A 13,396-nucleotide genomic window follows, 5' to 3' on the forward strand; every position below is an offset into this window, starting at 1 on the left:
ATTATGAAGGAATATCTTACTGTGGTTTTGACGTGAGTTTCTGAGATGACTAAAGAAGTTAAGCTTCTTGTGTGTTTCTTGGCCATTTATGTATAATTTTGGAGAGATGTCCATTCCCATTATTTGTCCATTTTTCAGTTAATTTGCCTATTAAGTTAAAAACTTCATATATTCCTTATATTAATATATTCTTCCTATATTCTGTATTTGTAAATATCCTGTTTATTTGGGTTGTGTTTTTGCTTTGTTAGAAATATTCTTTGTAGCATAAAATTTGTAATTTTGATTTTTACCTAATCTTTTTCTTCTGTTGCTTGTGCTAATCTACTACTTACCCAGTACCACAGAGATTTGTTCCTGTAGTTTGTTCTAGATAGAGCTATGGTTCATTTGGGGTGAATTTCTGTGTGTGAGCTACGGATTCAATTAATTCTTCTGCATGTGGATATCTGAAGGTTGAACCAAAACTATTCCCACATTGATTTGTCTTGGCAACTTTATCAAGAATCACTTGACCATAAAAAGGAATTTATTTTTAGACCCTCAGTTCTGTTTAGTGGACTTATATATTTTTTTCTTTATGCCAGAACCATACTGTCTTGCGTGTTGTAGCTGTAATAGGCTATGAAATAAGTATGAATCCTCCACCTGTATTTTTTCAAGATTATTTGACAAGACCAGCAGATGGCTCAGCAGGTAAAGGCACCTGCCACCAAGACTGATGACCTGAATTTGATCCCTGAGACTCATATAATGTTAGGTGGGGCTTGACTCCCACAAATTGTCCTCTGGTTGCCACTCTAGTGCTGTGTCACACTTGTATGCATACACACACACACACACAGAAGTGAATAAATATAATCTAAAAATTTTAAATATATTATTTGACAGTTGGGATGTTTTCTTTTTTAGATGAATTTTAGAGTCAGCTTGTCAAAAAAAGACTACCACTAGAGTTTTATGGCAGAAGGACCAGTTCCAGGAGTCTCAGCAGACTAGGCTGGACCACTTCTTCCCATATGCAAGAGTAAAGAGATGAGTGATAGTGAAATGCAGGCCACACTGGAAGCAGGAACAGATAAAGGTGACCCCCAAGTCCATCTTCTGGGTTCTGATATGAGCTTTAGGTTTAAATAGAGGAAGATTTAGGTTAGGGAGCAAGAGGCATGCATAGTAAAGTCCTCTCGGTCAGAGTGGTCTGGTTAATCATGTATCAGTTGAAGGTGTTCCAAAACTTGTGTCACTGGCAGTTAGTGGTCTGGTTCTCATACCATGGTGATTCCTGCTCAGGTGCAGCCTCGCTGTAGATAATTGCCCTCATTTGGGGCACAGCCTATCCTGTGAGGCTCTGCTATGCCTGGAATCCAAGGTGACTGCAGGCTTAGGACCACAGCACTTATTTTTGTGCCTTAGGCTTTGAAGGGAAATGAGATAGATTAGGTGTCACTGATCTTTAGATGGACAACCTTGTGCGATTAACATACCTACATAGCGTTAAGCAAGAGTCTAACAAAATAAAGGAGACAAAATGAAGACAGAGATGCCAGGCTTCTTTTTTTCCTGATTTTAGTTGCCTTATGGACCCAATAGATTCCATGCTTTGTAGCATGAGTGGTTTCTAAGTGTCAAAGACCAGCAGGGACTCTGGAGAAACTGCATCTAATCTTTAGATCAGTTTGAGATGTGTTGTCATCTTAGTAATGCTGTCTTTGGATCCCTGAATGTGGGATGTCTTTCCTTTAATCTTTTTCAAAAGTGTTAATTTTGCGTGAATATATCTTGAATATCTTTTGTTAAATTTGTTCCTTTTTTATTCTTTGGTCTTATTTTAAATATTTATTTATATTTTATATGTATGAGTGTTTCACCTGCATGTAGTAAATGCACCATATGTGTGCAGTGTTCTTAGGCCAGAAGAAGGGGCTGGATCTCCTGGAGCCAGAGTTACAGATGGTTGTTAGCTACCATGTGGGTGCTGGGAATTGAACCCAACAAGAGCAGCAAGTCCTCTTAACCATCAAGCCATCTCTCCAGCTCTTCTTTAGGGCTTATTATAAATGGATCTTTTTTAATTTTGACTTTGTAGTTAGATCTTTTAAAAAGAAAAATCCAATTTGAAATCTGCCTTCAAACTGTATTATTTCATTGACTCACATTTAGCACTGTTATTTATTTGCATATTATTATTGTAATGGGCATTTTATCTATTGTTTCCTATATTTTTATGTCATTTTTATTCTTCCAGTTCTCTTTTATTATCTTTTTTTAAAACACCAAGTGGCTATTTCCTAGTGTAACATTTTATATCCTTTTATTAATTTTTTAGGTTGATACTTTCTTACTGATTGCTCTAAGGCTTGAAATACACATTGTAACGTCTCTTAATGTTATTAAGATACTGACTTAGCTTCAGTGAAATATAAAAATTTTACCCTTGGCTGGCCGCATTCATTTCCTACCTTTTAAACATTGTTACTGCTAATACACACACACACACACACGCACATACACATGCACACACACACAAAATCATGTGCCACACAATGGTGTTTTGATTAACAATGGACCACATGTTTGGTGGTAGTACCATCATATAGACAAGGATCTAGAGAAAAAATCCCCATCAAGTAGTGATGTAGCCATTGTAACATCACAGTACAGCCCACTACGGCATTTATGGTGATGCTTTTGTAAACAAGCCTGCTGCACTTGGCTTGTCATATGAAAGAATGGCACAGACAGTTATGTACAGTATGTAATACTTGATCATGATAAGTGACTGTATTACCTATGTAGTACTATATACTTTTTTCATTACTTTAGTATGCACTGCTTCTAAGTTGACTACAAATCAATAATTTGCAGCAGCAGCAACCTTTTCTTATATGTGGCATCTCTACACCATATCCAGAACCATGCCAAGTGATGGTCTGTCCCATCAGATTTGCATAATACAATCAACATGTTTATACCATAGTTCTCCTACAAATGCATTTCTCAGAATGTGCCCCTGTGGGGAAGGAGCATGTGACTGTATATCTATTGCAAAATGCCTGTTGATCTGTCTGTTTGCTGATTCCTGATGGCTCCAGTCTAATTTTTAGCCCCTCTAGAGATTTTCCATTTTGGCCATTATATTTTTCAAACCCAGAATTTTAATGCGGTTTGTTTTAATAATGTCTATTTTTCTGGACCTAAGCCTATCTGCTTCCTGCTTTAAAGCCGGTGCTTGAGAGATGAGAGCTGATGGGAAAAGAATCAGGTTTTTTCAAGGGCCAGGACCCTAGAACAAGGGGTGAGATCATACTGCCCCCAAAGGATCATCTTAAGGAACAGGTAGCTGAGAAGGTGTTCATAGGGAATGAAGGGAGATAGGCACAAGGGGCAGTGGGCAGACTGCTTATTGGTACATCCTCATCCAGGGCACATCTCTGCTGTTGCTCTCTCCTCTGACTAGAGCATTACAGCCAACCTTGACTTTCTAGGCTGGTTCATGTAATACCTTAGACAATCATTTTTCTGCAAGTAAAAACTCACAGCAGTTGGCACGTTTTATGTTAGTCCATGCACAGAACTGAAGAGTAAGGAGAGGAATGACACTTTCGGATGTTACCTGAAGACCACCAGGTGTTCCAGGTTCTAGACATCAAAAGAATTATTTAGTGTTAGCATCTTAGTCATTTAGTTGTGACTTTTCTTTAGAATTTAGAATGTTAGGCAGAGGGAGAGGAGGTAACTCCAGAGGGCCAAAAGCAGAGGCCACTGTTGCACTATCTCTATTTTTTAATCTTAATTACTTAATAGACAAGCTCTCCTTTTGTAGCCCAGGTTGGTTTTGAACTTGTGATCCTCCTGCCTCAGGCTCTTGAGTATAGGATTTCGGGCATTCACTACCATGCCTAGCGATGGTCTCTGATTGATGAGATGCTGTCATCATTGCCCTTAGACTTTAAGGATGCTTTCACTTAATGCTTTAAGTTGGTTTGCAGTAACTTCGAAGGCTTTGCTAAGTCCACCACCTTCTCCAGGCCACTTCTGTTGGGTATTTTTTTCTCTCTGAATTGGTCATATTTCCTTTTTTTGTTGTTGCATGTCTCATACTTTTTGTTGAAACCTGGGTATTCAATTCAACTAACTTATTTTGAGAAGAGTCTTTCTGTGTAACCTAGGCTGGCCTTGAACTCATGAGCCTTCTGAGTGCTAGGATTATAGTCAAATACCACCATGCTGATTCTGAAAATTGGATATTTATTTTATTAGTTTTTGGCTTCTTCTAGTGGTTGCCATAGTTTGAGTCCTATTGTTCTGGGTGGTGGTTTGGTTATTTGCATATCTGGTTATGGCTGAATTATGTGAAACCTGTCCCCTTCACAGTGTTGCTCTATTACCCTGACAACTTTAGGCTGCACTTCTGGACTGACAGGGGTTACAGGTTGTACCTGAGCCCCCTGGATGGTTAGGTTGTTACCCTTCATTGTTGGTTGTATGTCTGACAGGGAGGCTGATGTTGTAGTTGAGTGTGGGTTTATATTATTTTCGGGGGGGGGGGGTTACTGTATTAATATTTATCCAGGAGCTAGTTTATGAAGGTTTCCTTTTGGATCACTCCTGTGAGGACCATATCATGGCCTTATACATAATTTTCTCCCTGCTGGAGTCATTGCACTATTACATGCAATCTTTGTATGAAATACTACCATGAAACCCATTACTTTATATGGTAACTTTAAAGATAGCATTGTAAAGAATTAATTCTTGGGGCCAGTGAGATGGCTCAGTGGTTAAAGGTACTTGCTGCCAAGCCTGACAACCTGTTTGATCCCTGGACCTACATAGTAGAAAGAGAGAACCAACTCGTGAAAGTTGTCCTCTGACTTCTACATACACACACCTTGTCATGTGTATGTCAACCCTCCACTTACAATAAATAGACAAAATGTAATAAAAACTTAAAAAGGATTTAATCCTTGCTTCATAGCAATTGCCCCTGGGTCAGAGTAGCATGTTTAGGTGGTGTTTATCAAGGGTGGTGTTGAAGCCATTGTGCCTACCTTGTGTCTCCTCTGTGTAGATCGGTGTATACCTGTAGCTCAGGGGGCATTTCAGGTCTGCCTCGTGTCTTGCTCTGTCCTTCCTAAGCATTCCTGACTCCAGCAAGGTTGACCCAAGAGGGTTCTTTCCTGGTTCTCTGTATGAACTCTGTTGGAAAAAAAAAACTTAAATTTATTTATTTTCATTATTTTATGTGACGTGTTTTGCCCACATATATGTAAGTACACCATGTGCATGCAGTGCCTGTAGAAGCCAAAAGAGGGGGCCGGATGTCCTGAAACTGGAGTTATAAATGGTTGTTAGCCACCCCGTGGGTGCTGGGAATCGAACCCGGGTCTCTGCAAGAACAGTTAGTGCTCTTAACTGCTGAGCCATCTCTTTAGCCCCCTCTGAATGAACTTTCTGCCTGCTTTGTTTTTCAGCTTCTGTTAGAGTGCCTAGCCATCCTTGGTTTCATGATGCCTTCACTGTTTCCCAGAATGCCTGTAGCAGTGGGGCCCTTTGCTCTCCCAAATAGAGCCTACTCCTCAGGCAGAGATGGAGAGCTTGTGGCCTTTTGCTGTTAGGCAGAATCTCCATGCCTCTGCACCTGCAGCTTGGCGCATAAGCCATCTTCCCCAGAGTGGCATTCCACTCCTTGAATAGGCCTCAGGAAAGAGAGTTAGCAGTCCCTCATCTTCCTGGCTTTTGCCTCTTGGCATGAAGTATCTACTCTAGGAACAAATTAGGCTGGTGACATTTGGGGTTGTCTGATTTGAAATAGACCTTCCACTAATTGAGTGGGACTCTAGGTGGGGCAAGGGAGGTTGTCCTCTGTGTTGTCTGTCTGTCTATGTGGGCTGAAGGGGCAGACCAGCACCAGCAGCCTGCTTTTCCAAAATCTGGGTCTTCAGGAGACCCATCTTTGGCTGCACACAGAAGGGCTGGTCTAGGACGGACCCCCATCAGCTCTGAGATGTAGTCAGTTCTCTTGACTTTGTGTTCCTCCATTTGCTGTGTATGCTGAGCACAAGCTCCTGAAATGCTAAATGACATGTAAAAATAATTTTGCCAGTTTAAAGTAGATTTTTGGGTAAGCGGGTCCACTGAGTTCCTTAACTCTCAGTCTGGAAGTTCCACCCCCAGGCCCTTGGTGTTTCTTGAGACAGGATCTCCCTGTAGCCCCAGTTGTCCTGGAACTCTGTGTAGACCAGGCTGGCCTTGATCTCACAGAGATCCATCTGCCTCTGCTTCCTGAGTTTTGGGACTAAAGGCGTGTGCTTTAGTCCAGCTTTCCCTTTCAATTTTTGATAGTGAATTTTGGATACACACAGACCCATGCATACACACACACACACACACACACACACACAATCTCTATCTCTGTCTGTCTGTCTGTCTGTCTGTCTGTGCTTTGAGTCAGGTGTATTAGTTACTTCCCTGTTGCTGTGATAAAACACTGACCAAGGGAACTTATAAAAGGGAGAGTTTGAGCTTACAGTTCCCAAGGACTCAGAGTCCATCATGGTGGGGAGGCGTGGTGGCAAGAGGTGGCTGGAGCAGAAGAGGAGCACTCCCATCTTCAAGCAGGCACAGGAAGCAGAGAGCAACTGGAGATGTGGCAAGGCTTAAGGACTCTCAAAACCCACCCCCAGTGACGTGCTTCCTCCAGCAAGGCCACACCTCCTAACGTTCCCAAAACAGTACCAACTGAGGACAAAATGTCCAAATACTTGAAGCCTATAGGGGACATTTTCATTCAAACCACCACACAGGGTCTTCCCAATGTAGCCCAGGCTTGCCTTGAGCTTGCCTTTTCCTGCCTCAATCTCACAACTGCTGGGAATTCAGATGGGCCACATACCACATACCCAGTGTTTGATTCTTCTTTATATATAGGCAAAATATTTTTATGTCCAAGTTTGATTTCCTCGAAGTATTATTATACTAGTAGAACAATTTTGTGGTAAAAATCTTACCAGAAATCCCACAATAGATCTAAGCAGTGTTATTTTCCCAGATCTGAACTGGGACTTTGAATTTGATCTTATCTTCCACATTGCTTTCCATTTCCACGGTCCAGATGGACCATACCTAGCTGCTGCCAATAAAGATTCTTCTTGGTACGGCTGACCTTGGAGACAGGCTCCTGGCATACCCACCACATCGGCACATGTGAAGACTGCTCTGCCACTTGATGCTGCTGTTTCCACACCACAGCCTTATGCACAGGAAATGTCATTATCTCCCAATTAGAAATGGGGAAATCAGGCAGAACATGGCACTGCTAACATTCATTAAACGCCTTCTCCATGATGGATAACTTGTACATGTTCTTTTTATTACCTGTAAATGTGTTCTAACTGGAGCCATTGTTACTATGGTTACAGCAGTCTCTATTAATCTAAACCAAGTTTTACTTTGAGCCTAATTATACAAAATAACCATTTCTTTTGAAAGAAAACTTACTGTAGAAGATGGTATGGTTTTTAATGTGATGAAGTGAGTCCCTGAGGGAAGCCGAGGCTCAGCAGCAGAGCAGGGGACCAGAGGCCGAGGGGTGGGCCGACTCGAGGCAGAGGGACCCCAGTGGGCCTCTGGCTTCTTTCATCTTCTCTGTACTGCTCACTCTAATTTTAGACATCCTCTGCTTTGGCTTTTCCCTAACCTTAGTTGGTAAGTGGTGATTTCTCCTGTGCATTGGATTATGGACGAAAAATATAGTATGAATTGACCAAGAATTGGCTAAGCCAATCATAGCTGTTTATGCCAGGGAGAGCTGTAAAACTTGCTTTAATGTATTGATCCGTCCCTTTGTCCCTCCCTTCCTCCCTCTCTTCCTCCTTCCCTCCCTCGTTTCCTTCCTTCCTGTCTTCCTCAGGTCTGGCTTTCTTTCCTGCTCTCTCACAGTGAAATGACCAAATGATGTGAACAGCGATAGAAGAAAAAGCAGGAGTATGAAGTAGTTAAGGGGCAGCTGATTTTGGAATTTAAATTATTGTCTTTATTATCTGGTTAACATACATAAGGTAAAATAGTGTGTTCTAAACCTGCAGCTCTTTTTCAAGTATTTTTATTGATCCTTTGAGAATTTCATACAGTGTATTTTGATCATATTCAGACCCCCTCTCCCACCTCCACCCCCACCTTATTAACCCTCTGACTTCTTATCCTCTATTATTTTTCCTTTGTAAAGCCTATCAAGCCTAATTTGTGTTCCCCAAATGCTCTTGAGTGTAGTTCCCTCCCTTGGAGTCTGGTCAACCTACCAGGTGCCATACACCTAAAGAAAACTGACTCTCCCTCTCTCAGCAGCTGTGAATTGCCAATAGAGCTTCAGGTAGGTCTGGGGCTTCCTGCCCACCTCCCCTCCATCCTGGGCTTTTGTCTGGCCTAGGCTTGCACAGGCCGTATGCATGCTGTCACAAGCACTGTGGGTTCATATGTGCAACTGTCCTGTGGTGTCCAGACAACACAGTTTCCTTGTTCATCTACTACCTCTGGCTCTTACCATCTTTTCACCCTATCTTCTGCAATGATGCTTGAGTCTTGGGAGGAGAAGTTGTGATTTGGGTGTCTCATTTAGGGCTGAGCAGTTGGGGGGTCTCTGTGTTAATTGCTGTCTGCTGCAAGAAGAAGCTTCTCTGGTAAGAGTTTAAAGATGCATTAATCCATGGGTATAACAATAAACCATTAGACTTAGTTTAATACTATGTCTGTTTAGCAGAATATAGTAATAGGTTCTTGCCCTACGGCCTGTGCCCTTTCTAGCCACAGGTTATTTATTGGCCCTGATAACAGTGCCCAGGTATGGACTCCATCTTGGGAATCAGGCCTTAAATCCAATCAGAAGGTGGTTAGTTACTCCCATAACTAAACCTGAAGCTCTTGGTCCCAAGGTGTTCTGTTTTTCATTTCTTAGCAAATAATGAACTTTAAAATACGAAGAGTGAAAACCAGGACATAATCATGAAAGTATTGCTTGGGGAGAGTTTCTAAACATAAATAAAAATAATGAACCCCTTCCCTGAGCTCAGGTACTGTATCACATTGCTTGCTGTTCTAACAGCCACCCAATGAGACAGGAACCTTAGTTTGCTGCTCTGTGAAGAGGAACTAGGGCCTAAAAAAAATAATGGGAACTTATACAGCTTCCAGAAACAGGATGGACATTTTATATAATGAAATGGAAACCAAGTACTTTCCAGTTTATTCAGTGGTACATTCTTTGTTTTCTAAAAAATCAAAGGTATAGGAAATCCGACTTTTAGCAAATCACCAATATAGATGTGTGTATATAATGTTTTCCCCCCACACACATTTGAGAGAAAACTTTTAGACTGATAGCATTGTTTACTTCTGGAAAGAGAAGAGAAGAAAGTACCAAGCATGAAAGGCTGTTTGGACATGCCTTTGTCAGGAGTACTCTGAGTTTTTTGCAAGGAGAATGTTTGATATATTAGTGGTGCAAATCAATGATTTAAAAACCTTTAAAGAATGAGGCTAGAAAACCAGCTTCCAAATAAAATGTGTTTTTGATCAGCCATTTTGTCCCTTTTCTAGTGACTTCTTCATCACAATATCCACCCAAGAACATCAAAAAATTTTCAAATATAAGGTACGCATGAATTAAGTGGTGTAGTCAATGTTATAAACCCATTGATCATGAGATGTACCATGATTGTTACCTGCACATAGCCTGGGGGCAGCCTGCCCAAGCTTGGCTCCTAGCTTCCCCACTGTATGACCTGCCTGTTTCCTTATTTATGCTAGGAGTACCTGTCTTCTATAGGTTATTGTTAACCTAAATAAGTTACCCCTGAAGTTCTTAGACCAGCACTTGACACACAGCAAGAGCCCTGTAAGGACTAGCTATTTTAGCATTACTATGATTCCCATCATCCTACCATGTAGAGGAAAACTATGCCAATCCAGACTTTGCTGTGTGCATATAGCCATGCATTCATTTGGGCAGATATAGATATATTTTAATTAAAACTTTATAAAATTCCTTACATTTATAACTTTCTTTTATGCCTCACATGATATATTAGAAATGTCTTGCCATACCATTGAATGAAATGACTGTTTAGAATAAAAAATCAGATGCATTTGGTCCTAAGTAGTTGTGATGTAGTGGATCCTTCTGACCAAGTACAGGAGCGAATGACACAGTATTTTTTAGGGTTCTGCTGGAAACCTGCAGCACTCTCAGATGGTGACACAGCTTAGTTCAAGGGCTCCATGGGCATTGATACATCCTGGCTAAGATGATGATTATCTGTCTGATTTGTTAAGCAGTGCTGTTCACATTTTAAACTGCTCATCTTCAGAGCCAATATACAGATAGAAAGCTCTTTGAAAAGTGTCACTGTAGGAAAGACATTGGAATATGGTTCTTTGTGATGAAGTAGAGTTCTACAGGGAGCACGTTGTTTATTAATGGGATTCTTTCTCCTTCCACCTCTTGCTGACTTTTCAGAAGATGTTTCACAAAACAGAAGAATTCTTCTCCCAAAGGGTGGATGGCGAAGTGGATGACATGGACACGTCAGACACACAGTGGGGCTGGTTCTACCTGGCTGAGTGTGGGAAGTGGCACATGTTTCAGGTACTTTCTCCCTGAACTGAGCAGAAGGGGCCAAGCTGCTGTGTAGCAAGCTATTCATGCAGAACGAAAAGAAACCAGTCAGAAGAGTTACAAGTACTTGGAGTTCTGTTCCCCCCTTTTGCCCCACATATTCACAGTGATTTATGTGGAAGAAAGTGTGTGGAGAGTGGGTGTTACTGTGAGTTACTGCACATCAGTACATCTGAGCAACTCCCAGTTTGATTTGGAGAAAAAGGATGGGAAGAGGAGGTCCACATTAAGTACCTTCTCTAGGCTGACGTCATGTTAGGTGTTGTCTCTCTCTGTCCTTGCAACACTTGCGAAGCAGCTGTTACCAACTCTGTCCAAAGTCAAAGAAAGGGAAATTCAGAAAAGTGAATTTGTCTCATCACAGAGAGTGAACGCTGAGATTTGAACCCGCATTCAAGAACTGGTGGTCTGTTTTTTTCTTTTAGCATTAATAAACTGATAAAAGATTTAATTTGAGCTATTTAGTATAGTCAGTCATTGGAGTACTTTGTGAAACTTGTGCTAATTTGTGAAAAGGGCCGAAGACCAGTTGTGGAGGGGACTGTAATAGTAGCTGTTTATCCCTTCCCCAATCCCCGCCCCTGGGAAATCTTGAGACAGTTTCCAGCATGCTGATTTAGCTGTGAGCTTCCCTGTGGTGGTGGTGGTGGGGCTAGAACCTGAGGCAGCAGACTTCCCTGCCCCGTAGTTCTCTGTCACTGTGACCTCAGTCCCACTTCTGTGGGCAACCCATTAATGTGAACAGCTGGTAAATGCAACTTTCTGGTTTGTCTTAAAGCCGGATACCAACATTCAGTGTTCAGTTAGCAATGAAGACATCGAAAAAAGCTTCAAAACAAACCCTTGTGGCTCCATTTCTTTTACTACTTCCAAATTCAGCTACAAGATAGACTTCGCAGGTACGTTTTCCCTACTAATTGTGTGCTTCTAGAACACTGATGTAGTCCGGTCTGCAGGTCTGAAGGTTGGGACTAGCTGATTATTTATTTATTTATTTATTTATTTATTTATTATTTATTATTTATTTATTTATTATTTGTATGAATATATTGCCCACATGTATGGAAGTGTACCACGTGTATGCTGTGCCTGCAGATGCCAGAAGAGAGTGTTAGAGCCCCTGGAGCTGGAGTTACAGGCAATTATGAGCTGATACGTGGGTGCTTGGGAACTGAACCCAGGTCCTCTGCAACAGCAGCAAGTGCTTTCAATCTTTGAGCTGTCCTTCTAGCCCCAAGCTGACAGATTTTAAAACAGTGACGTACGTCTATACATCATCCCATAAAAGTAGCTCTATAAAAATGCATTGTTTAGAATCTTGGGCAAGATTGCCTTTTACACAACCTTGTTTCTATGTTTCTGTATATTAACGTTCTGGAGCTAAAGCTTGACTTCTAAGGAGCTATAATATCTCATAACTCCTGTTTTAGTGGTTTTTGGTTTGGTTTGGTTTGATTGGGTTGGGTTGGGGAGTTCTTTTTGAGACAGGGTTTTCTCTAGTAGCCTAGCTGGCCTGGAATTATGTATACCAGGCAGGCCTCCATCTCACAGAGATCCTCCTGCCTCTCCCTCCTGAGTGGTGGGATTAAAGGCATGTGCCACCATGCCCACTTTGTTTTGTGTTTGAAATGAGGGCTCACTGTGTTGCTGGGATAGTCTTGAACTCGAAATGCTCCTGCCTCAGCCTCCTGAGTAGCTGGCATCGCCGGCCTGTGTTGTCACCTATAAACCCTGCTTTTAGCTCTTGTTTTCCTCTGCTCCCAATCAGCTTGGAAATTGTTTTGGAAAGGCACTATTTTATGTTGAAGATCCCACAGATGTTACATGAGAATGTTGTAGTTCCCCGTCAGCCTGGAAGCTGGTTTAAAAAGGCACTTTTTATCTTAGAGAGCCACCAGATGTTCAGTGAGAATGTCGTAGGTCGCTGGATGTTGTTTCCGTGTAGCCAAATGACCTTTCTGTTGCTACCTCTGCCAGGTAGCTGTTTCCTCGGTGGACACTGCCTTGTGATATCTTCTGATGTCAATGGCTGTTTCATAGATGAGTCGAGCAGATCAGCTCCACTTTGGGTTTGTCCTACTTTGGATTTCATCCATGATGTGGAGCATGGTTTTAGGTGGCCCATAACCCTGTTGGGACACATAAGTTTGAGGCTGCTGTGATCTACTGCTTATGGCTTTGAGGCAAGGGACATGCGAATGGGGAGGCTTTAAACTTGCGTTTGGCTGCTCCACACCCCAGTCCTCTAGCTAGCGTTTTCTAGTTGCTGAGTCGTGTTTTCTGACTGATGGCGGTGGTATGCTGTGCCTGGATAGAGCGTGAAGCATGAGACACTTTCCTGGATGAGCCAAGTCCCAGAAATGCTGACACGTATCTAATACTTAACACACCACCAAACTTGTTTTTCTTGTATTTTTGATTATCAAAAGTTAATCAAAGAATAGATATTTTTAAAAAAAAATTTAAAAAGAGTTATTTTCTACCAATATTCATTTTGGGGGGCTGGAGAGATGGCTCAGCGGTTAAGAACACTGGTTGTTCTTGCCGAAGACCCAGGTTCAAATCCCAGTACCCACATGGCAGCTAACAACTGTCCACAACTCCAGTCCCAGGGGATCCGACAGCCTTTTCTGACCTCTGCGGGCATTACACGACACAGGTACACTTACCTACCTGCAGGCAATACACACGTACACATAAAATAAAAATAATAAATAAATTTTT

The 13,396-nt window shown here is 41.7% G+C and overlaps 1 protein-coding gene across 16 annotated transcripts in view; it reads left to right on the forward strand.

Moving 5' to 3' along the window:
* Parp11 (poly(ADP-ribose) polymerase family member 11) overlaps window positions 1-13,396 on the forward strand; it is a 61,618-nt gene that overhangs the window by 29,539 nt on the left and 18,683 nt on the right. For 5 of the 16 annotated variants that reach the window (XM_029559785.1, XM_029559784.1, XM_029559786.1 and 2 more), the window contains 4 exons: window positions 8,272-8,371; window positions 9,595-9,649; window positions 10,514-10,642; window positions 11,451-11,571. The exons of 2 other annotated variants lie outside the window; for them this stretch is intronic. In XM_029559785.1, the coding sequence (XP_029415645.1) occupies window positions 10,517-10,642; window positions 11,451-11,571 (247 nt within the window). In that variant the 5' untranslated portion in view covers window positions 8,272-8,371; window positions 9,595-9,649; window positions 10,514-10,516. Of the gene's footprint in view, window positions 1-7,912; window positions 8,061-8,271; window positions 8,372-9,594; window positions 9,650-10,513; window positions 10,643-11,450; window positions 11,572-13,396 lie in introns of those variants that run through there. 9 more of the 16 variants (XM_008825468.3, XM_029559790.1, XM_008825467.3 and 6 more) reach the window with 8 other exon arrangements.

Source organism: Nannospalax galili, unplaced genomic scaffold (genome assembly GCF_000622305.1).
Source record: "Nannospalax galili isolate Female #2095 unplaced genomic scaffold, S.galili_v1.0 scaffold589, whole genome shotgun sequence".
In the NCBI taxonomy this organism is placed as follows: domain Eukaryota; kingdom Metazoa; phylum Chordata; class Mammalia; order Rodentia; family Spalacidae; genus Nannospalax; species Nannospalax galili.